The sequence below is a fragment of the Anabrus simplex genome, chromosome 6 (genome assembly GCF_040414725.1).
Source record: "Anabrus simplex isolate iqAnaSimp1 chromosome 6, ASM4041472v1, whole genome shotgun sequence".
Classification (NCBI taxonomy): domain Eukaryota; kingdom Metazoa; phylum Arthropoda; class Insecta; order Orthoptera; family Tettigoniidae; genus Anabrus; species Anabrus simplex.
In genome coordinates this window covers 343535614-343560354 of record NC_090270.1, presented here as the reverse complement: position 1 = coordinate 343560354, position 24741 = coordinate 343535614, and the positions used below count along the sequence as shown (strand labels likewise).

General features: G+C 41.6%; 2 protein-coding genes across 2 annotated transcripts in view; one reads left to right on the top strand and one right to left on the bottom strand.

Moving 5' to 3' along the window:
- Nucleotides 1-24741, top strand: part of Gbeta76C (guanine nucleotide-binding protein subunit beta-2) — a 211895-nt gene that overhangs the window by 48777 nt on the left and 138377 nt on the right. The window lies entirely within an intron of this gene.
- Plod (procollagen lysyl hydroxylase) overlaps nucleotides 1-24741 on the bottom strand; it is a 243681-nt gene that overhangs the window by 204557 nt on the left and 14383 nt on the right. Inside the window, exon 2 of the mRNA XM_067148905.2 lies at nucleotides 23595-23768. Within this exon, the coding sequence (XP_067005006.2) occupies nucleotides 23595-23768 (174 nt within the window). The remainder of the gene's footprint in view (nucleotides 1-23594; nucleotides 23769-24741) is intronic.

Sequence of the window (24741 nt, the reverse complement as noted above, 5' to 3'; positions counted from 1 at the left end):
CCACCTTTCCTTTCCTTGCTTCACTTTTCATAATTCAATGTCCATTTGATAAACATTGCAGTTAAAATGTAAAGTTGAAAGAACGAAAAATAAACTACACCAGGTTGCGTCAGCACAGTAATGAAGACAATCAATCAATCAATCAATCAATCAATCAATCAATCAATCAATCAATCAATCAATCAATCAATCAATCCTGATCTGCATTTAGGGCAGATTCCCTGTCTGTTGTTTACTTAGACTTTCCTGAAATAATTGCAAAGAATTTATTGAACATGTTTTAAGTAAGTTACTTCAGTCCCTAACTCCCTTTCCTATAAACGAATATTTGCCCTCTTGAATTCCAACTTTATCTTCATATTGTGACCATACCTACTTTTAAAAACACCACTCAATCTTATTCGTTTACTAATGTCATTCCACACCATCTTTCCACTGATAGCTCGGAACATACCACTTGGTCGAGCAGCTCGTCTCCTTTCCACCCGAGTCTTCCCAGCCCAAACTTGGCGACATTTTCGTAACGCTACTGCTTTGTCGGGAATCACCCAGAATAAATCGAGCCTCTTTTCTTTGGATTTTTTCCAGTTCTCGAATCAAGTAATCCTGGTGAGGGTCCCATACACTGGAACCATACTCTAGTTGGGAGTCTTACCAGAGACTTATATGCCCTCTCCTTTACATCCTTACTACAACCCCTAAACACCCTCATAACCATGTGCAGAGATCTGTACAGATGGTTTACTTCCCGGGGAAGGCACTGTGAAGGATCCTGAATGAAATATTAACCTTAGCACTTTTCGTAAACATAACACGTCACATCCGAGCGCAAAGCAACGAACAGGTTGAAAGAACGTTTCGGAGAAAGGTTTCTCTAATCTCCGACAGGAATTATCTTATCTCCCGTGTACATGGGGAGAATTACGAAGACAGATATAAGTAAATCGCAACGGATACCAGAGCGAGATGTATTATTTTTTGCAGGTTGTTTTACGTCGCACCGGCACAGATAGGTCTTATGCCGACGATGGGACGGTGTCGTATGAGTTGCGCCGAGTAAGAGTTGCCCCGTGTTAAAATCAGTAAAACTTTCGCCGTGGTCATTAATCATTCTAGGAACTAGAGGTCTTGTTTGGGAATTCCACAGGGAAGTTTCGTGTTTCAGAATGTGGCAGTGTCCACTCCCTACTTACCCCTTATCAGGGTTGGCGTTCAAAATATTATTTCTGATTTCTTCATATTTATATCAGCATCACTGTTTGAAACAATTTCATTTGTCATTTATTAATCTTTTATACCCAGGGGAATGCGACAGGTCTCGCCAGGGCACACAATTTCCTTTCTTTGGCAGTAGCTATGGTTCATTCTTGAGCTCTACCACTTCATAAGGGGTGCATGTCGGGGAAACGTAGGGTGAGACAGTTTTTTTTTTTCTGTTTTCACTGGTCATTCTTTATTCAACAAATTCGCTACATTTCATTTGCCATCCATTAATTTTTGTCCGCAAAAACACGCCAGATCTCGCATTCGGTAGTATTTTCTTCCTTTAGCGATATTTCATTCTTCATTCATTCTATTCCTGATGCCGTCAGTTACCTACAAACAGGCTGTGGATATTCTTCATAAGACTGAAAGACTGATTCCATGTTTCCACACTTGGTTTGTAAATTCCGCCTCTATGGTGTAGTGGTTAGCGTGATTAGCTGCCGCCCCCAGAGGTCCGGGTTCGATTCCCGGCTCTGCCACGAAATTTGAAAAGTGGTACGAGGGCTGGAACGGGGTCCACTCAGCCTCGGGAGGTCAACTGAGTAGAGGTGGGTTCGATTCCCACCTCAGCCATCCTAGAAGTGGTTTTCCGTGGTTTCCCACTTCTCCTCACGGCAAATGCCGGGATGGTACCTAACTTAAGACCTTGCCTGTCCCATCCAATCTTCCCATCCCTCCACAAGGCCCCTGTTGAGCATAGCAGGTGAGGCCGCCCGGACGAGGTACTGGTCATTCTCCCCTGTTGTATCCCCCGACCCAAAATCTGAAACTCCAGGACACTGCCCTTGAGGCGGTAGAGGTGAGATTCCGAGGGAAAAACCGACCCTGGAGAGTAAAGAGATTAAGGAGGAGGAGGAGGTTTGTAAATTAAGTCAAACTACGTAGTTATACACATTTCACCCACTGATATAAATACGATGCAGGTTTTCTAAATGTACAAGAAACCAACATTGATAGAGTGAATACCGAACTCGATAGCTGCAGTCGCTTAATTGCGGCCAGTATCCAGTAGGCCTAATCGGGAGATAGTAGGTTCGAACCCCACTGTCGGCAGCCCTGAAAATGGTTTTCCGTGGTTTTCTATTTTCACACCAGTCAAATGTTGGGGCTGTACCTTAATTAAGGCCACGGCCGCTTCCTTCCCACTCCTAGCCCTTTTCTGTCCCATCGTCGCCGTAAGATCTATCTGTGTCGGTGCGACGTAAATTCAATTCCTCACCTCCCCACCTTTGTTTATGAACAGAGACTTCATATGTTCGAATGATCTCTATGAATTAACATCTTTGTTAATTATGGAGGTTTCAACCACCACAAGGGGTCAACCTAGTTTATTACTTAACGGGTATCGGTATATGGTTAAGAATGAGAAGAAGTGTGGTGAATTTGTGTGGCGTTGTGTTAACCGTTCTTGTAGTGGAAAAGTGTTTAGTATAAACCGTGAAATTATTAAGAAATCCATAATACGTGTGTTCCTGATGTAGCTGCACAAGAAGTCCACAAGGCTGTGGTACAGGGAAAGAAGAGAGCCCGTGAAGAAACCGATAAATCGATTTCACAGGTAGGTTTATATTTTTATTAGTGACAATATTTACACCGTGGACTCTAGGACTCCGCCCCACTGGCTTTTAAATGGGCATATATTAATTTAAATCGAGTTTGAACTCCTTGCAAATCCTGAGGCTGAAGGCCGAAGGAAGTAAACTAGCGAAGCGAGTTTACATTCTGCGAGCGACGTCTTGCTCGACAGACAGACAGACAGACAGACAGACAGACAGACAGACAGACAGACAGACAGACAGACAGACAGACATTGAGATCAAGTTCGATTTGGCTTCTACGATGTATAATACTTGAAATCATGCCAAAATTTCACTATTCCAAGTAAGGTACAGACAGAACTCTTATTTCATTCATATAGATAGTATAGTTGGTTCCTTTTGGTTTCGGATTTTGGACGACGAATTCAAACCTCTTCTACAATCCGGATTTGAACTAGTTACCAGAATTCCTCAGTTATATAACTGCAAGTCTACTCTGCATAGACAGCGAAGGGATGCTCAGGGAATTCAGGCTGAACCCAATCATCGAGATGAAGTTGAGTTGGATTCAGAAAGTTTGAAGATGGCAGATGGAAATAATTTCTTACTAGCTGATGACTGTAGTGGTGTGCGGATACTCATATTTGCTAGTTCCACAGGAAAAATTGTATTAAAAGAAAATAAGAATTTTTTCATGGATGGCACCTTGAAGGGTGTTTGCAAACAATTTTCTCAGTTGCACACCATCCATGTATATTTAGGAAGCACTGTGGAAGAAACAAACGTAACCCCCGTAGTTTTCGCATTACTTCTTGACAAGAGAAAGCCAACTTACATTCGCCTGTTTAATGCCATTCTTCGGGTGATTCCAGACTGGTCCCCTGAGACAGTAAACGCAGATTTCGAAGCTGGACTGATCGAGGCAATCAACACTGTATTTCCTGTTGCAGAATTTCATGGGTGCTTTTTTTCATTGTTCATAAAGTCTATGGAGGAATGTACAAAACCTTGGGCTTGCCAAAGATTACGACACACGCCAGGAAATACGAGACTCCGTGAGAATGTGCGCTGCTCTGGCCTTTTTAAAGACGACAGATGTGGAGGAAGGCTGGCCACACATCCACAGTGTTGCTGTAGCACATGAGAAAATCAATGAGTTTTTGAATATTTCATTGACCAGTGGTTAGACAACCCTCATTTCTCAATTGATGCATGGAATTGTACCGGCAGGCGATATCGTACCAGCAACGCTGTGGAAGGATGGAACCATCGCTTCAATGCAATCAATGGCAAACCACACCCTCGAATAAAACACCTAATTATGGCACTAAAGAAAGAAGCAGATTATTCTGACACGAAAATCATCAGGATTCACCTAAATTTAGGTCTAAAGAGGAGAAACAAGTACGTTGTAATGGTCAACAGAATAGAAAGAGCAATTGAAAAATTGGAGAAGTCACGAGACATTGAAAAGTTTTTGAGGAACGTCTCCTGCATAATTAAAATTGGATTAAGAGGAACAAAAAAGTTACCGATTTGCATCATCGGACAACGCATTAGCTGCTGCATACATTGTACACACTGTATATATTCGTAAATAGACACAAAACTTGACAAGGCTGAAAGGCCGCTTCTTCCATTGCCAGATTTGGTTTGTGTTTTTAATCGAACCTTTGTAGTAATGTGAAAATTGGCTGAACGTGACTTCATAGCAGTCTCGAGGAACGCAGTTAATAGTGAGTATATTATCTTATATTTAATGTCTTCTTCTTCTTAATGTTGACCCTCCAGGGTCGATTTTTCCCTCGGACTCAGCGAGGGATCCCACCTCTACCGCCTCAAGGGCAGTATTCTGGAGCTTCAGACTCTGGGAGGGGATACAACTGGGGAGGATGACCAATACCTCGCCCAGGCGGCCTCACCTGCTATGCTGAACAGGAGCCTTGCGGGGGGATGGGAAGATTGGAAGGGATAGACAAGGAAGAGGGAAGGAAGCGACCGTGGCCTTATGTTAGGTACCATCCCGGCATTTGGCTGGAGAAGTGGGAAACCACGGAAAGCCACCTCCAGGATGGATGAGGTGGGAATCAAACCCACCTCTATTCAGTTTACCTCCCGAGACTGAGTGGACCCCGTTCCAGCCCTCGTACCACGTTTCAAATTTCGTGGCAGATGCCGGGAATCGAACCCGGGCCTTCAGGGGAGGCAGCTAATCACACTAACCACTACACCACAGAGGCGGACTTATATTTAATTCCCTTAGGAATTTTTTGTCCAGTGAACTACTTTTTTATTATAAATCCGATTTTGATGTTTGCAGTGTCAACGTAAAGGGAACTTTCCCTAGATGTTTCGAAAGGACATGATTTCCCTAAATTCGCTTAGGGCTCCGTCCTCAAAGCTCTTCAAATTCCCTATGTAATTTTAACGAAATAAACAAATATTCCTGCTTGATATATGATTAGATATTTATTTAAACAGGTGGTTTAGTAATGCAAATTTGGATACATTTTAATTATCACCTGATTTGTGAAAATATTTGTTTTTATTCTCACTGTGTTGTTTACATTATAAGCAGTTCATTGTAAAACATAGTTGACTGGTGGCAAACGGGCGGAGCGAAGAACGTCCATTATTACAAACATCAAAATATTACCTATTTCTAACAAGGAACGCAATGAAATGAAACAGTTATTTAGACCTGTCAAACTGTCAATCATAGGTGTTTGGACGAAATAGCACTAGTGGGCCGGTAGAGAGTTAACTACCTGCCTCTGTTCGTGGAATTTGGACGAAGTGGCACTTGGACGAAATGGCACGACACGGCGGTGCAGCGCAGGTAGCAGATGCTTAAGACAGCTGTCAAACCACTTCTACTCCCGGCGGGGAATCTCCACGGCGCAAATTTTACTCGGCGCAACTCATACAGAACCGATGGGACAGGAAATGGCTAGGAGTGGGAAGGAAGCGGCCGTGGCCTTAATTAAGATGCATCCCCAGCATTTGCCTGGTATGAAAATGGGAAACCGCGGAAAACCATCTTCAGGGCTGCCGAAAGTGGGGCTCGAACCCACCATCTCCCGAATACTGAAAACTGGCCGCACTTAAGCGACTGCAGCTATCGAGCTCGGTCAGAGCAAGATGTAATGAACGTCCGAGTCGGTTTCATTACTGAGCTGCGAACACCAGTCAATACTCATTTCAGGGTTAAGAAGAAGACAACCAAAGTCATTGTAGAGGCGTTGAAAATGAAAATCTACAGCCTGTTTCCAGTCATTCGCCCGGGTCAGGATTGGAATGAATGAAGCCCCCATCTAGCGGCGAGGATAGGAATTGTGTCGGCTGCCAAAGCCTGTCGCAGTCCTCTGGGGCAATGATTAATGACTGACAAACGGAATGAAATGATACTGAAGAGTGTTACTGGAATGAAAGATGATAGGGAAAGCCGGAGTAACCGGAGAAAAAACTGTCACGCCTTCGCTTTGCCTGGCATAAATCACACATGGCGTGACCGGGATTTGAACTAAGAAATGCAGCGGTGAGAGGCCGCCTGAGCCACGTAGATTCTATGGAGGCATTCGTTCTAAAAATACATTCAAGACACTCATTTTCCACTGTTTTCTCCCCTTTCTAACGCTAAAACTCACATTTTTTTTTTAGGAGGATAACTTTTCGAACTATACTGTAGTTTTATTCAAAAATGAATTTATGGTTTAAAATTATTTTTATTAATTAAATCGTAAGGAGCTTATCCACCACACTTCTCTAGTAGTATCTACATAATATATTCTTTTAGTTACCACAAAAGTTTCAACAGGTAATTACGATGTACGATGTTTTAAGACACGTCAAAGAATGTTTCTTTCTTTCTTTCTTTCTTTCTTTCTTTCTTTCTTTCTTTCTTTCTTTCTTTCTTTCTTCCTTCCTTAATATATTTACTCTCCAGGGTTGGATTTTCCTCGAACTCAGGGAGGGATCCTCCCTCTACCACCTCAAGGACAGCGCCCTGGAATGTGAGACTTTGGGTTGGGGTGATACAACTGGGGAGGAGGATCAACACCTCGCCCAGGCGGCCTCAACTGCTATGCTAAACAGGGGCCGTGGAGGATGGGAAGATTGGAAGGGATAGACAAGGAAGAGGGAAGGAAGTGGCCGTGGCCTTAAGTTAGGTACCATCCCGGCATTTACCTGGAGAAGTGGGAAACTACGGAAAACCACTTCGAGGATGGCTGAGGTGGGAATCGAACCCCCTCTATTCAGTTGACCCCCCGACGCTGAGTGGACCCCGTTCCAGCCCTCGTACCACCTTTCAAATTTCGTGACAGAACCGGGAATCAAATCGAGGCCTTCGTTGGTGGCAGCTAATCACACTCACCACTACACCACAGAGTATAATATATTTAAGAACCTTCACCTATATTTCGATATTTATATATTTGGCAGCAGTGCGCGAAAAGACAAGAACATCGCTAATGGTGCCATATTAAAGGCGCGTCCAGACTTGCAACAGAACAACGTAACGCAACCGCGTCGCGCTCCTGTCTGGACGGTACTGCATAACTTCGTCGCGCAACCTTAGCCCGCAACATGAACGATACGGAACGAGGTTCGCTGCGTTCCACTGCTTGTCGGTTTTCCCGCGTCACATCAAAGAGCTGCACGGCGTAAGTTACAGCAAGCTTGGACGTCACAGGACCTCGGCGCGTAACACACATTCGCCTCTGTCTGCTTGATCAGCAAACATGGAGTGGGCCGAGCAAAACACACTGTATTTTATTGAAATGTACAGAGCTAAGGACATTTTGTGGCTAGCTAGCTATCCCAGGCATTTCAACAAAATTTTAAGGAATGATGCATGAAAGGAGCTGGCAACGGAACTTGATTACACTTACAAAGTAGTGTTTCTGTATTGAATAAGCAATTAAAATAGATAATGTTTTATATATGTAACATAGAATATCCCAGCAATAAATTCCTTACTTACGTTTATATTTTCTTTCAGTGCTTCAATCAGAACTTGACACCTTCCGGTACGATAACACTAATCGACTGTTTGGATATTTTGAAAAAATACTGCAGACTAGTGTATGAATCACCGGTTGCTAGAAATCGTACTGTCACTGCCAGTCTCTCTTACACCGAGACAGCCTCTCTGAATGTGGTATCCTTCTTAGCAACTTTAGGCCCTATCAAATTGAAGAGGTATTCAAAGTCTGTAGGTGACATTCTAGTAATTTTTTTTATAATGTTCACTAACTGTCTGAAACTTCATGTCAGCCAGCAAATTCGAACCACCGTGTGTAGTTCTACGTGACTATATCTGAGTTTGCCACCATCGCCTATGTTTCCGTTTCCGTTTGATTGCATAATGCAAATAAATATAGGCTGCTGCAGCTGTGTCCATCTTTCAAAGCTGCACTGTCTCAACTGGCGGAACGCTGGTAGGTTACACTTACGACCTGCGGCGCGGGATAGAAAAGTTTACCTCGCAACCGCAGTGCGTAACATTGCCCCGTTTAACCTTGGCGCGCGACGTGGTTACGTACAGAGTTAAGGGTACGGCCATAGTGCACCGCTTCCCGCTTCCTGCTTTATCGCGGCGGGCGAGCGGGAAAGAAAAGATAGTGAAGACTGATTGAGTCGGCCATAGTGCACCTGCCTACCTGCGTTAACCAGCTCAAACCGCTTCTACCCGCTTTAACAGGAAATAATTTTTATTTCTTTTCCCCGCTTGAACCGCTTTACCGCCCAACACGCCCGGTCAGTCTGCTGTTTATCTTCCGACTGCGCACGTTGTTCTCACTCTTGCTTTTATAAAATAGAAGCGGATAAAGATATTTTAATCTCCAAAGTATTTATGAAAAGTGTAATTTGGGACAAAAGGTTGCAAGCCCATGCCTACGTTGTTGACAAAGCATGGAAGGAAGGAGCTGCTGAAATGGGCGTTGAAGACGGTAAGTGAGGAATAGACAGTACTTTTATTATTATTATTATTATTATTATTATTATTATTATTATTATTATTATTATTATTATTATTACACTGACTGACAGAGCAAATGCAACACCAAGAAGGAGTGGTCAGAACTTTATGCCAATTGCAGGGTAGACTGACGTCACTGAGGTATGCTCATGATGTGAAATGCGCCGCTGTGCTGTGCACGTAGCGAACGATACATGGGACACGGCGTTGGCGAATGGCCCACTTCGTACCGTGATTTCTCAGCCGACAGTCATTGTAGAACGTGTTGTCGTGTGCCACAGGACACGTGTATAGCTAAGAATGCCAGGCCGCCGTCAACGGAGGCATTTCCAGCAGACAGACGACTTTACGAGGGGTATGGTGATCGGGCTGAGAAGGGCAGGTTGGTCGCTTCGTCAAATCGCAGCCGATACCCATAGGGATGTGTCCACGGTGCAGCGCCTGTGGCGAAGATGGTTGGCGCAGGGACATGTGGCACGTGCGAGGGGTCCAGGCGCAGCCCGAGTGACGTCAGCACGCGAGGATCGGCGCATCCGCCGCCAAGCGGTGGCAGCCCCGCACGCCACGTCAACCGCCATTCTTCAGCATGTGCAAGACACCCTGGCTGTTCCAATATCGACCAGAACAATTTCCCGTCGATTGGTTGAAGGAGGCCTGCACTCCCGGCGTCCGCTCAGAAGACTACCATTGACTCCACAGCATAGACGTGCACGCCTGGCATGGTGCCGGGCTAGAGCGACTTGGATGAGGGAATGGCGGAACGTCGTGTTCTCCGATGAGTCACGCTTCTGTTCTGTCAGTGGTAGTCACCGCAGACGAGTGTGGCGTCGGCGTGGAGAAAGGTCAAATCCGGCAGTAACTGTGGAGCGCCCTACCGCTAGACAACGCGGCATCATGGTTTGGGGCGCTATTGCGTATGATTCCACGTCACCTCTAGTGCGTATTCAAGGCACGTTAAATGCCCACCGCTATGTGCAGCATGTGCTGCGGCCGGTGGCACTCCCGTACCTTCAGGGGCTGCCCAATGCTCTGTTTCAGCAGGATAATGCCCGCCCACACACTGCTCGCATCTCCCAACAGGCTCTACGAGGTGTACAGATGCTTCCGTGGCCAGCGTACTCTCCGGATCTCTCACCAATCGAACACGTGTGGGATCTCATTGGACGCCGTTTGCAAACTCTACCCCAGCCTCGTACGGACGACCAACTGTGGCAAATGGTTGACAGAGAATGGAGAACCATCCCTCAGGATACCATCCGCACTCTTATTGACTCTGTACCTCGACGTGTTTCTGCGTGCATCGCCGCTCGCGGTGGTCCTACATCCTACTGAGTCGATGCCGTGCGCATTGTGTAACCTGCATATCGGTTTGAAATAAACCTCAATTATTCGTCCGTGCCGTCTCTGTTTTTTCCCCAACTTTCATCCCTTTCGAACCACTCCTCCTTGGTGTTGCATTGTCACTGTCAGTCAGTGTATTATCAACAACAAAAATTAAATCGTCATTATTATATCAAACAACTACATTAGTAGTCACTAAACATTACTGCATTTCCCAGTAATGTGTTTTCAGATATTTCCTAATAGTTGAATAGTTTTGAACGGGACTTCAGATGATCAGCGAGTTATTAACAGTGTAAAACTAAGTAAATAATCAATCAATAAACTAATAATTCTGTTTGTTTTCTCAGATGGGGTTCTGCGGAAAAAGTGGAAGTATCTGAGAGAACAATTCGCCATAGAAATGGGAAAGTTCCCTCCCTGTCGTTCAGGCGATGCTGGCGGTCGTCCAGAATCCAAATGGCCATATTCTAAATCACTGACGTTTTTAGTGGGCACCAAGAACTACATCGAGCAACTTGAAAAACAGTAAAACTCCAGCTCATCAGGAAAATGAGTTTCTGAAATGGTTGCTCACACTGCAGCTGGGTGTGGAGAGTATTCAGGAAGTGGAAAAAAACGCACAGCTCAGGAAGCACAGCAGGATGAAACCATAGGCTTGCCAAGAAAAAGGAAGCGAGGCGAACTAAGTTCAAAGTATAACCAGAAAATGATACTGATTGAGAAAAAAAAAAAAAAGGCTTCTTTGTTGGAACGCGTCATACAAGAACGCAGATGTGACCGATGTGACGACAATGATGATGCATTGTTCTTTCGATGTGTTTTGGCTTATGTAAGCAAAATACTGCATCATTAGAAACTGCAACTCAGAAATAGAGTTCAGCAATTAGTTGACGAGTTCGTTTATCCGAATTTCCAGGATATTCCACACATTCCCAGCCCTAATTCCAGTCAAGGTGGTACTTCATACTCAAATGAACAGACCGTTCAGACCGCACTTCATGGTGATGCATTTGAGACATTGTGCAACTGTTAGGTGAATTTGTGTTACGTTAAAAAGTGTAATGCTAAACATTTTCATTAATATTTACTTCGTATTCATTCTCTAATAAAATTAGTTTTGAAAAAGTGTACTTTTAACGCTTCCGCCATTAATTTATCGTTGAAATTAAATGTTTTTATTTTGTTTTATAAGACGATTTACGTCGCACCGACACAGATAGGTCTTATGGCGACGATGGGACAGGAAAGGTCTAGGAGTGGGAAGGAAGCGGCCATGGCCTTAATTAAACTCCAGCTCCAGCATTTGCCTGATGTAAAAAGGGGTAACCACGGAAAACCATCTTCAGGGCTGCCGACAGTGGGGTTCGAACCCACTATCTCCCGAATACTGGATACTGGTCGCACTTAAGCGACTGCAGCTATCGAGCTCGGTAATTAAATGTTTATAGCCCAACTATTGTTATAAAATCCTGTTCAAAATTACCACATCATCTCATTTTCCCTTTTGTATAAATAAAACAATCAAAACTAATAATTCTAAACTACTTTCCTCAAAGTTACCGTAAGACGTTCTTCTGGAAGAATTTTCTGTTGGTGAATTTACACCATCCTTTTCTTATCCGGTATTCGATTTTGTTCAAGATGTAGTCTGTTCATCCATTCGGAAATATTCGTAAAATTTCTCGGGGTGAGCTTTCAGTTGAGGTAACAAAGTACGTTATTCCCCTACTTTAAGGCGAGTTCTGTTCATTTCGTACCGCGCGAGTTGGCCGTGCGGTTAGGGGCGCGCGTCTGTGAGCTTGCATCCTTAATTAAGGCTACGGCCGCTTCCTTCCAAGTCCTAGGCCTTTCCTATCCCATCGTCGCCATAAGACCTATTTGTGTCGGTGTAACGTAAAGCCACTAGCAAAAAAATGTTCATTTCGTGGACGTTTTTAATTCTTTCTTGTTTAATTTTATGATAAATAATATCTGTTGTCAACAACATACACATTAGATCCTCGCGTGACACCTCTATCTTGCCTACTGACAGATGCTTCCGGTCTTCCGCGAGCGGTGCACTATAACCACCAGCAGCTAGAATCACGCGGGTTCACCTCGCTACTTGCAACTCGCGCGGTTTACGCGACAAAGCGAGAAGCGGTGCACTATGGACGTACCCTAGGCACGCATGTCTGTACCCGCCTTTACGTGTGTTGGAAAGAGAAACGTCATACCGCAGTCCACGGTGGAGACGCACTTCATACTCATAAACCAGCACATCAGTTCTACCTGTGCAAACGAGGCCAACCACTGAGGTGGTGCTGGTGATTATTGTTTTAAGAGGAAGTACAAGTGGGCAGTCATCCTCTATTAACATTGATCAGAGAAAAAAAATAAAAGGGATCCGATATTTTGAAAAATGAAGGCATCGGCCAAAAAAAGTCAAGGGTCACGAATGGCGTGAAAATGAAATCCTTCTTAGGCTTCCCTGCGTAATACCGTCAGAAAATATGTGTTGACCAAGGAAGGCCTGATAGGTTGGATGGAAGTGAGGAGCATCGCACAAGTAAGTGGAAGCAATCCCAGGATTCAGTTAAGGTCCGTGGTCACGAAACCACGCTCCCAAGTTCAGAGCTCCTGGGGCCCTTTTAGTGGCCTATTATGACAAACAGGGATACCATGGGTGTTATTCTACAGCCCCCACCCACAGAGGGGCCTAACCACTGAATGCGCGGTTCCCAGGGTCAGTGGTGTATGATGTGTGTGTTGCTGGGGGGGGGGGGTTATCCGGTTTAAGCCCCCAATTTAACATTTGAACTTATTTTTAAATCTATTGCACTTGGTCAGACAAATTAGCAACAGCTATTCTGGTATTGGACCACACTGGATTTGTCGTCCCATAATGTCTCTGCGTGCTCAATAGGGGAAAGGTCTGGTGATCTCGCAGGCCAAGGCAACTGGTCGATACTCTGTAGGGCACGTTGCGAGACAACAGCGGTATAAGGACGAGTGTTTATTTGTTGGAAAATATACTCTTGAATGTTGCGAATGAATGGCAGCACAACCCGTTCCATAGCCAGCCTGACTTACAAATCCGCTGTCAAGGTTCTTGGAATAACGGCGAGAGTGCTCCTGCTGTCGTTCCCCAGACCATAACTCCTGGTGTAGGTCCAGTGTTTCGACGCCGCAGACAGCGTGGTTCCAAGCGTTCACTTTGCCTCCTTCTTGATGATGATGATGATGATGATGATGATGCTTGTTGTTTAAAGGGGCCTAACATCGAAGGTCATCGGGCCCTGCCTCCTTCTTACCAACCTACGGTCACCACTGGTAGCAAGACAGAAACGGATCTCATTTGAGCACACAACAGACCCCCATTCGGCCCTTCAATGAGTTCTAGCTTGACACCACTGAATTCGCAGTTGGCAGTGATTCGGAGTTAGTGCTACGAAAGCTACAGAACGTCTGACTCGGAGATGTCCCTCAGTTAACCGATTTGTTACAGTTCGCTGTGTTACTCTGGTGTCAAGTTATTATTATTATTATTATTATTATTATTATATTACTACAGGCCCAGGTTCGACGGGCCTCTGTTGTGAAGTGGGTACTTATGTTCGTCTCACATGAATTTCACCATCACAAACATATGCAGAATAGAGAGTAAAACTTTGCAAATTTTGTAAAAGTTTTTTATGTCTTAAGTCATGCTGAATTTTCACGCCAGGGTTGCCCAGTTTCCAAACAGATTATGAGTAGCAAATTCAATCATAGAATTTCAAGTCGACCCTGTTTCATAAAACATATTTCACTAATATTATTAGTAAAAACCAATATCATTAACTAATAATATTAATATTATGTTTCATAAAGTCATTTCCTAATAATATTACCAGTTAGTTTACGAGTCAAAATTATTAGTAGATGTTCCTAATAATAGTCTATTAGTAAAGTGTTGAATAGACAACATGACAAGTAAAAGTTACTCATATTATTGGGATTATTTCCATTGGTGTATTTTGACTCATAATCCATATTATTAATGACAACAAAGTGAGTGGTATGTTGATATTTTGGCATAAAATTGTGAAGATCAGTGATATAGTTGGCTCTGATTCAATTAGTTATGAGGAGAGGGTTTATATTCGCCGTCCAAGAACTTTTAGGTCAAGAACAGTCTATACTAGTATGGAACAAACATATGAATACCGGTACAATGAGAGATTTAGGTTAGATTGCAGAACATCAGAATATGTACTTGTAACTTGTGAAGATGTCTAGACAACTACATGGCTCCTGAAATGAAGGACAATCATTTGGAGGAAGCGGAAGTTCCAGTCCGGGCTCAGTAAAATCTGCAATTCCTTTGCGATCACTTCGCCTGAACGGACTTTGTGTTGACTGAATAAAAATTAAATAAACGACAAATGGCCTGGCCACCAAACAGAGTGGTGCTTTTTATTTTCTCTGAAGTTTGTGGATGAGCCATAACAAAGTTTCCTTCATCATTTACTATATAACAATGATTGTTATGTGTTTACAATGAATAAGTTCTGAGTGTGCCGCTCTTCTTCTCCCAGCTCCTCCATGCCACTTGTGAGGGGGCGAATGTTCAATTTCCATTCAATTTTCAACGATTTTTTCCAGCACCTCGAACTCCAGCCAGTTCAAGAACTCAAGTTGGAGCTATCTTTTCTCCAGATATTCTACTGTGTTTATTTAGCCGTTTGTAGTCAAACATTAGTCTACCGTAAGGAGAAATAAAAAAGGAAATCCATGCAACAAACCTCTAATTGTATCAGCTGAACAATGAACTAATATTATGAGTGAAGCCATTTTATTAGTCACTAGCTGATGTACCCGTGCTTCGCTACGGGATTCTCAGAAAGACTGACTTTGTGGTTTTCCTAACTGAAATCAACATAGGTCATTACAAAAACGTAAGTATGAATGTAGCGATTAAGAGCAATGCTATCATATAAAATACTCGATCAAATGGAAAGCCGCACGTTTTACCACTTTTAACAAACAGTGCTGCGGTTAGATTGCGGTGCCGGTCTAATAGTCCAAAGTTCCAGAGCTGGGATGACCAGGCCGCAGATTGCCATGAACACTCATCTGCCATTATTCCGCTAAATATGCACACTGTTCATTCCAATCAGTACCTCAGAGTAGGGATTGAATAGCCCGAATGCTATGATCCAGTGTGTTACGTACCAGTAGTATCAGCAAATTTATAAACCAGGGGAATGGCATGCTAAAGAAGAAAGTTATCTAACTCACCAGCTACTTCCCATCAATATTCAGGCAGGCTGTTACACTCTGTCCGACTGGGCGAGTTGACCGTGTGGTTAGCGGTGCGCAGCTGTGAGCTTGCATCCGAGAGACAGTGGATTCGAACCCCATTGTCGGCAGCGCTGAAGATGGTATTCCGTGGTTTCCCACTTTCACACCAGTCAAATGTTGGGCCTGTACCTTAATTAAGGCCTAAGTCACTCCTAGCCCTTTCCTATCCCATCGTCGCCACAAAACCTATCTATGTCGGTGCGACGGAAATCAAATAAAAATTACTCTGTACGCAGCAGTAATCCTATCTACCGGAGATGAGGGGCAACAGAAGACACAAAGCACATCACGACAAACAATGGTCAATGTAATGTTATTGTTGATCAGTGTTATGAGCTTTCTATATTGTAGGCCTACACATTTAGTTTTCTTTCGACTCTGTGATTTGTAAAATATTTTATACCGTAAACTGTAGTTTCTTATTCTCTGACTTTACATACCGATTTTCATTAAATACTGTTTACCCATTTTCTCGTTACTCGGCGCTGATATGGACTTTGTAACAAAAATTCAAATTCATGAATATCTTGGTGATCATAGCCAGTACGGTAACAATGTATAAGACATGAATAATAGGAAATTTAATACTATATAGGCCTAACCTTAGTTATCTAGCATTCACCGACTACACTTCTAATAAGAAATATTTGAGAATTACATTTTAGGCCTTCCCCTAAACTACCATTTCACTCAGCGTGAATAAAATAATTTACAGCCTAGACTATAGCGACTTATTTCCTGACTTTGCATGCCGATTTTCATCAAGATAGGACTACTAATAACAACAATATTTGAGAATTAAATTTTAGGCCTTCCCCTAAACTACCATTTTTCTCAGCGTGAATACAATTATTGACAGTCTAGATTCTAGCAATTTATTCCCCAACTTTGTATACTCATTTTCTTTAAAATACGACCACTAATAACATAAATAGTTGAGAATTCAATTTTAGGCCTTCCCCTAAACTACCATTTCACTTAGCGTGAGTAAAATGATTTATAGCCTAGATTGTAGCGGCTCATCCCCCGACTTCACATACCGATTTTCATTAGACCACTAATAACATAAATAGTTGAGAATTCAATTTTAGGCCTTCCCCTAAACTACCATTTTACTCAGCGTGAGTAAAATGATTTATAGCCTAGATTGTAGAGGCTCATCCCCCGACTTCACATACCGATTTTCATTAAATTCTCTTCAACCGTTTTCTCGTGATGCGTGTACAGACAGACAGACAGACATTACGGAAAAGTAAAAAGTGCATTTTCTTGTTACTATGGACATGACCGATACAGAAATACCATTATTTTCAAATTCTGAGCGATGTACAGACAAAACTCTTATTTTATATATATAGATGTATAAATCTTTATGAAACAGAATTTGGTTAACTAATAATTATTTTTATGAGTTCTAATACTACTAGGTAATATTATTAGTTTTATGAAACAGGTCCAAGAGTGATTATTTTTTAAGCAAATGTTTTGCATTTGGTGTTTTTTATTTTAGAATAAAGTTTAATATCAAATAATGTCAAATGCTAGACACTAGTTTTTTGTTTTGTAATACTGTATATACTACCATTACACGCGTTTTACAGTAACTTTTAGATTGTTAAATGCGTCTTTAAAATGTAGCAGAAGTGTTCGATTTATAACTTTACCTGCTATTTATAAACCATTTATACTATTAAAATAATTAAAACTGTTGTTGTTAATAATTTAGAATAATATTTATAAAATATACATGGGTCTGTGAGACCGGGCGCCAGTGCTGCAGGGGAGTCCCGCAGAGCAGTGTTATTGGACCTTCATATTTTCTTATATACATACATGATCTGAGTAAAGAACTGGAATCACAAATACGAATTTTTGCGGATGAGGCGCTGGCCTTCTGACCCCAACTTGGCAGGTTCGATCCCGGCTCAGTCTGGTGGTATCTGAAGGTGCTAAAAAAGGACAGTCTCGTGTCGGTAGATTTACTGACACGTAAAAGAACTCCTGCGGGACTAAATTCCGGTATCTCGACATTTCCAAAAACCGTCAAAGTAGTTATTGGGACGCAAAGGAAATAACATTATTATTTAGTTACACTTCCACTAGAAAAAGACCTCAACAATATTGTGAGATAGATGGGGCTTCATTCATTCCATTCCCGACCCGGTCAAATGACTGGAAACAGACTGTGGATTTACCTTTTTTTACAGGAGACAATTGTATGATGGTAAACGGGATAAAAAGTCAGGTTGTAAGTTTTACCAAGAGGAAAACTGTAAATAGCCTACTGTGTTGATGGCGTGACAGTTCCCCGTGGAGATAGCTGAAGTACGGTACTTATGAGGCAAGATCTTCATTTGGGGTAATCACATTAATGGTGTAAGTAAAGATTACAAATCTCTTCGTACAGTTATAAGGGTATTTAGTGGTTGTAGTAAGGATGTAAAGGAGAGGGCACATACGTCTCTGGTAAGACCCGAACTAGGGTATGGCTCTAGTGTATGGGACCCTCACCACGGTTACGTGAACTGGGAAAGATCCAAAGGAAAGCAACACGATTTGTTCTGGGAGATTTCCGACAAAATAGTAGTGTTACGAAAATGTTGCAAACTTTGAGCTGGGAAGACTTGGGAGTAAGGAGACGAGCTGCTCGACCAAGCGGTATGTTCCGAGCTGTCAGTGGAGAGTTGGCGTGGAACGACATTAGTAGAATAACAAGCTTGAGTGGAGCTTTTTAAAGGAAAGATCAAAATATGAAGATAAAATTGGAATTGAAGGGGACAAATAGGAAGAGCAATTACGGATTGGTAGGAAATGTTCGACAAATGTCCAAGTTCTTTGAAATCATTTAAGAAAAGCCTAGGTAAACAAGTGACAGGCCACCTAGACGACAGCCCTAAATACAGGTCAATGGTGACTGATTGATTGGTCGGATAATCTGAGTCAATGGAGACTAATAATAATAATAATAATAATAATAATAATAATAATAATAATAATAATAATAATAATAATAATAATTGTTACGGAGTTATCCGTGGTAGTTAGAGGTGAAATAAGGTGCTGGGATGAATAGGTCTCAATCTACGAAATTAAAGTTAATTGAAAATTTAACAAGGTTATATTTTCTTTTTAAGATCAAGAAATAACAAATATAACAGGTACTCAGTAGCCTAGCAACAAATCGAGCATGTACAATTACAGTGTTACAGGATTTGGGCTCCGAGAGCCAGACACATAATTCTTGAGCAATTAGCCCAACTTTAGCCAGATACCAGGTTTTACAAAGGGGCAGAAAACCCCAATCATGACCAGGAGCTCCCAATTACACAGTAAAGCCTCCTCGAGACACGCAGAAACATTTTTTTTGGGGAGAAGAGCAACCCGCTCTCAAAGTTCCAGCCTATCAAAGGCCACACCAAACTCCACCTTCAAGTTGACCTCCAAGCACATGAAAACAGGGGTAAAAATACCCAACCTACTGAGGCCTACTCAATAAAGAAACAGGACAATTACATGGCCTCCAAAATACCAACTTGAGAGGAGGCGTCCTTGCACTCCTAATACACTTTATTTAACACCTATTTGGCACTAGGCCGCATATGCAAGGGCTAATCCCATATTAGCCCTTTCAGACCGAGTACGCACAATTGTGCGGGTTCGTATTTTAGTTATCCCTGACCGTATTTGATGTTTTTTCGGCGCTACACCGGACTGCAGTGATTGTGCAGGACACGTGGCATGTATTTCAATTGATTTTAGTATGCGCTTGACCGCCAGGGCGAAGGAAGAAGAGTTTAAAAAGCACAGTTGATCGGCGAGATGGCAGGAAACAGTAGTGCCGAAAGTAAGTATTTATTTACTGCGTTTATATTAATCTAGAAGCTTTACTGAATACCGGAATATATTCAATGTAGTGTGTACATTGGTTAGTGAACGTAAATTTTGAAGCTACACCATCGTACGTGATACAACGAGGTATTGAATTTTGATACGCACAATTGTGTGGGTCCTGTTTTTAGGATGTTGGTTTTTATTTTGTAAAATAAACTATTAATATGTGTATTGAGCAGCATTTTAGTCAGTTCTTGACGTACAAACAAAAATTCACACCTCCAGTTTTCTTTCAGGTCTGAAAGGGATAAAAGGTATCGAAACTGCCCCGAGAGTTAAACTGCTGAGCTAGCAAGAAAAGAAGTTATTAAAAGGCCATTACCTTATTGAAGAACTGCTGCCCGACGAAAGAGGCGCTTCCCGCCCTCTGCTACATAATTTACACAATGATAGATGTTACTGAAGTGGCACAAAGACCCGAAAATCAGCAGTTTATATACCCTCGCGGAACATTCGAGACCTTTCATGAATGATAACACCCGCCCACAAGCATTTTATTGGACGGCCAAAACATTACAAGTCAAAACTGAAGAAGCCATCTAGGATTGCTGGAAAATTAATTACAAAAATTTATGATTGGCCAATTTCAAAACTGGCGGAAAGAAAGGGTTAACGTTGCCAACTTAAAAAAATGGCAAAAAGAAATTTAATAAAGAACAAACTTATATAAATACTAAATTTCTTCAAAAAAACAAAAAAAGGTTCCTACACTTCGCACTAGAGTGCACAATTGTAGTTCATAAGAGGTGCCATCTAGAAGAGAATATTCACACGTCTTGCTACGGGGAAAACAAAAATACATCGAAAACGACACAGTTCAGAACACTTCAAAATTTACAAGTAGGGACATCTTCTGAGAAACTTGAGACTTAACACGGTAGTTAAAGTTCAGGCTTCCTCCAGTAGAGGAGTTTCAACTGGCGCAATGTTTGAATTAGCGGAGCGGAGGTGTACCGCCCGGTACAATAATAATAATAATAATAATAATAATAATAATAATAATAATAATAATAATAATAATAATAATAATAATAATAATAATAATAATAATAATAATGCAAAATCAAACACTATTGCACTGTCATCCGGCCAGAGGCTCTATATGCAGCGGAATGTCTCGCCATGACAGAAATTGGAGGCTAAGGAAAGGAAGATTTTGAGGAAAATCTTTTTTTTGCTAGGGGCTTTACGTCGCACCGATACAGATAGGTCTTATGGCGACGATGGGATACGAAAGGCCTAGACGTTGGAAGGAAGCGGCCGTGGCCTTAATTAAGGTACAACCCCAGCATTTGCCTGGTGTGAAAATGGGAAACCACGGAAAACCATCCTCAGAGGAAAATCTTAGGTCCAGTCGAAGGCAATGGCGAATTTAGGAGATGGCACAACCAGAAGTTGTACTCGCATGTGGAGAAAATAACCGACATGATGCGGAAAAGTAGGATTACTTTTTATAGACACATGGCCCGAATTAAGTCAACACGGTTAACCAACCGCATTTTCACTTTCCTCCAAGAGAGAAAGGCAAACGGGGCATGGTTCAGTGCGGTACAGAAAGATCTGCAGGAGATTGGCATCTCATTTCAAGATATCCAGGAGCGCGACCCTCTTAAGAAAGAAAAAAAAAAACAAAAAAAACAAGAACATCAGAGTTTCCAACCAAAGCCGAAGCTGAAAACTGGAAAGGCATGGTCGAAAGAGCGAAAGTAGCAATCAATCAATCAATACTGATCTGCATTTAGGGCAGTCACTCAGGTGGCAGATTCCCTATCTGTTGCTTTCCTAGCCTTTTCCGAAATGATTTCAAAGAAATTGGAAATTTATTGAACATCTCCCTTGGTAAGTTATTCCAATCCCTAACTCCCCTTCCTATAAATGAATATTTGCCCCAGTTTGTCCTCTTGAATTCCAACTTTATCTTCATATTGTGATCTTTCCTACTTTTATAGACGCCATTCAAACCTATTCGTCTACTAATGTCATTCCACGCCATCTCTCCGCTGACAGCTCGGAACATACCACTTAGTCGAGCAGCTCTTCTTCTTTCTCTCAATTCTTCCCAACCCAAACATTGCAACATTTTTGTAACGCTACTCTTTTGTCGGAAATCACCCAGAACAAATCGAGCTGCTTTTCTTTGGATTTTTTCCAGTTCTTGAATCAGGTAATCCTGGTGAGGGTCCCATACACTGGAACCATACTCTAGTTGGGGTCTTACCAAGAGACTTATATGCACTCTCCTTTACATCCTTACTACAATCCCTAAACACCCTCATAACCATGTGCAGAGATCGGTACCCTTTATTTACAATCCCATTTATGTGATTACCCCAGTGAAGATCTTTCCTTATATTAACACCTAGATACTTACAATGATCCCCAAAAGGAACTTTCACCCCATCAACGCAGTAATTAAAACTGAGAGGACTTTTCCTAACATCATCCACAAAAAGCCTTACCTCCGATTCCACTCCTTTACTCATATCATTTATATATATAAGAAAACATAAAGGTCCGATAACACTGCCCTGAGGAACTCCCCTCTCAACTATTACAGGGTCAGATAAAGCTTCACCTACTCTAACTCTCTGAGATCTACACCGTCTACGAATGAAGGAATACTGGACCAACATGAAAGCTCAAAGGAAACAGTTGAAATGACGTGATCCTTAGTTGGCCGAAACGAAATAATAATAATAATAATAATAATAATAATAATAATAATAATAATAATAATAATTTTAAGGGAATACTCGTGGAGCAGAAAGAGGTTAAAGAAGGTGCCAGGGTGAATGGGTCTAACTACAATGTCAAAATTAATTTAAGACTTAAACTGAAGGTTATATTTCTTCAAAAAGACAACAACTCAACAAAAAAAAAATTAGTGAACTTACAAATTATGGGCTTACAATTACAGAGATGCCGGATCCAGTTTACACCATTTAAGTTCAAAATTAGGAACCATTAAGTCAGGAGCAGAAATCCCCTAAATCAAGAGCACTTGCTCCTTAAATACAATATCTGGCCTTCCAGAGGTACTCTTTACAATAATCAAAACTTGGAAAAAGAGCTAAGAGGCTCACCAACATTCATCCAATTTTAACCGCCCGCTTAAGGCAACATTACACACAATTCTAACACTATCTGGCCTTCCATGGCCCAACTTACAAATTAAAACAGGGGTATCTCGTACCCAACCTACGGGGCCTTTGCGAAAAAGAATAAGTTAAGTAAACGGCCCGAAACATAAACTGAACAGGAGGCGTACACTGCACTCCCAGATAATGAAAATTAAAACCTACAAGGCTCTCGGCCGATGAAAACAAGGGCTAATCCCAAGCTAGTGAGGTGACTCGTATAGAAATTACTTTAACACCTTAGAGAAGGGAAAAAGTTATAAAACGTAGTCACCTCAAACCAAGATGAAGGGGAGCTCGAGAGGGTAATTCACTCTCTATCCCCGATTTACAGTTAAAGATTCTATGAACTTTTTACATTAGCCGGAAGAAAGTTACAGTTTAGAAAAGTAGGTTACATAACTAAAGATTCGGACCTTTCTCTCGGATTAAACTGCGGAGGTAGCAAGAAAGAATGAAGTTATATGGCCATTACCTTATAAATGTTCTGCTGCCAACGAAAGAGGCCGAAAGAGGTTCGAGAGCATTCAAGATTAAACAGGACACACCCCCTTAAATTTTATTGGTTGAGTTCAAAGTAACACTCAAAATCGAACAAGAAGCCTGTGATAGGTTGAAAATTATTTACCGAAATTTTTCATTGGTCAGATTCAAAACTGGCGGGAAGAAAAAGGAAATATTGTCAACCTAAATATAAATGAACATCAATCAGTTACAAAAACCTAGAAATACAAAACTTCTTTAAATTATAAGTCATTTCACTTTGCACCAGGGTGCATGATCATAGTTTTTTGGTAGTGTCATTTGTGAAAAAATGTCCAAACTTCTTGATGAATGGCAAACAAAACAAGGAGAAATTCAGTCAGGTTAGGAAACTGCACAATAACAAAATTACATAATATTTCGGTGGTGACATCTTCTGATTAAAGTTCTAAGTTCCTGTTGTAGTAGTTTCCACTTTAGTTCGATAGAGGAGTTCATTTGGGCGCTAATTTTGAATGCGCGGCGTTGAGGTGTACCTCCCGGTACAATAATAATAATAATAATAATAATAATAATAATAATAATAATAATAATAATAATAATAATAATAATAATAATAATACTCACCCTTTATGATTGTTCCAGTTCGTCGCGTAGCATACGTACTGTGAGCATTATATACATCGGAGATGTCTTGATGGTTAGAACTATTATATTCCACGCCACAAATAATGTCATCAGAAAGTTTATGTTGATTTGGAACTAGGCATTCATTATTTTGTTCCAAGCTGACAATGTGACCTGAAATGAACATAATCAGGCAAATGAGCATGTTCAAAAAATACACGTCAGAACGTAAAATTATCAGATACATACAGCAAAGCATGAGTAGAGCGTACTTTCTAGTTAGAAGATTAATTCAACAACAAGTACGATGGGCAGAGGTGACAGCAGCACTGATTCTAATGACTAGAACCCAGATATTAGAAAAAATATCCTTTGTTACCGGGTTGCCATATGAAAAAGTTACGTAGTAAAGATAAGCAAATTCTGGCAAATATGGTAATGAAACGACAAATATTCTGTTTGCCTATTTAAGCCCTTGCTGTTATTTTTTAAGACTTGGTACCTATTTTTGCTTTCTTTAAGGTCGTAAACTCACATTCTTAATTCATTCGATTTCATTTTATTCATGTTATTGGAAATACGGGACTCCGTTCTAATCTTCACTCTCCTATGTGAACCGCCGCCGGCAGCTCACTTCTGTAATGAAATCATCTACAGTATTTATTTGTTGCGTCAGTTTTCTAGCCTTTATTGCTTGAAGAAATTTATTAAATGCATCCCTCACCCCTCGAGCCCATAACAATTATGTGTCCATTTCCTCCCCAATTTGCTTTAGACTTAAATGCTGAGTTTTTATATGCCTTGGTTTACCTCTGATTCTGTACAAACCAAAATTAGCCCCTGTAAACCGCCCGTCCCCTTTAGTTCATAAAAATAATTTGTAGCTTATAGTTTCTTCCGCTTTTTGTCTTGAACTTAAATACTGAAGTTCACAAATTTACGTGCCGCCGTTTTCCCGTGATGGTGTTGAGCAAAGCTGTTCTCATAAGAACAATACTGTTTTCCTAACATGGAATGACCTATAAAGAATGTAATTCTGGCTACGGTAAACAGCTCAGCCACTTCGCAGCTCCAAGTGAGCCTACCGAGCTGTTATGCCTTTCAACTCATACGGCACCACAACTGCAAGGATGAAGGGCGTTATTTC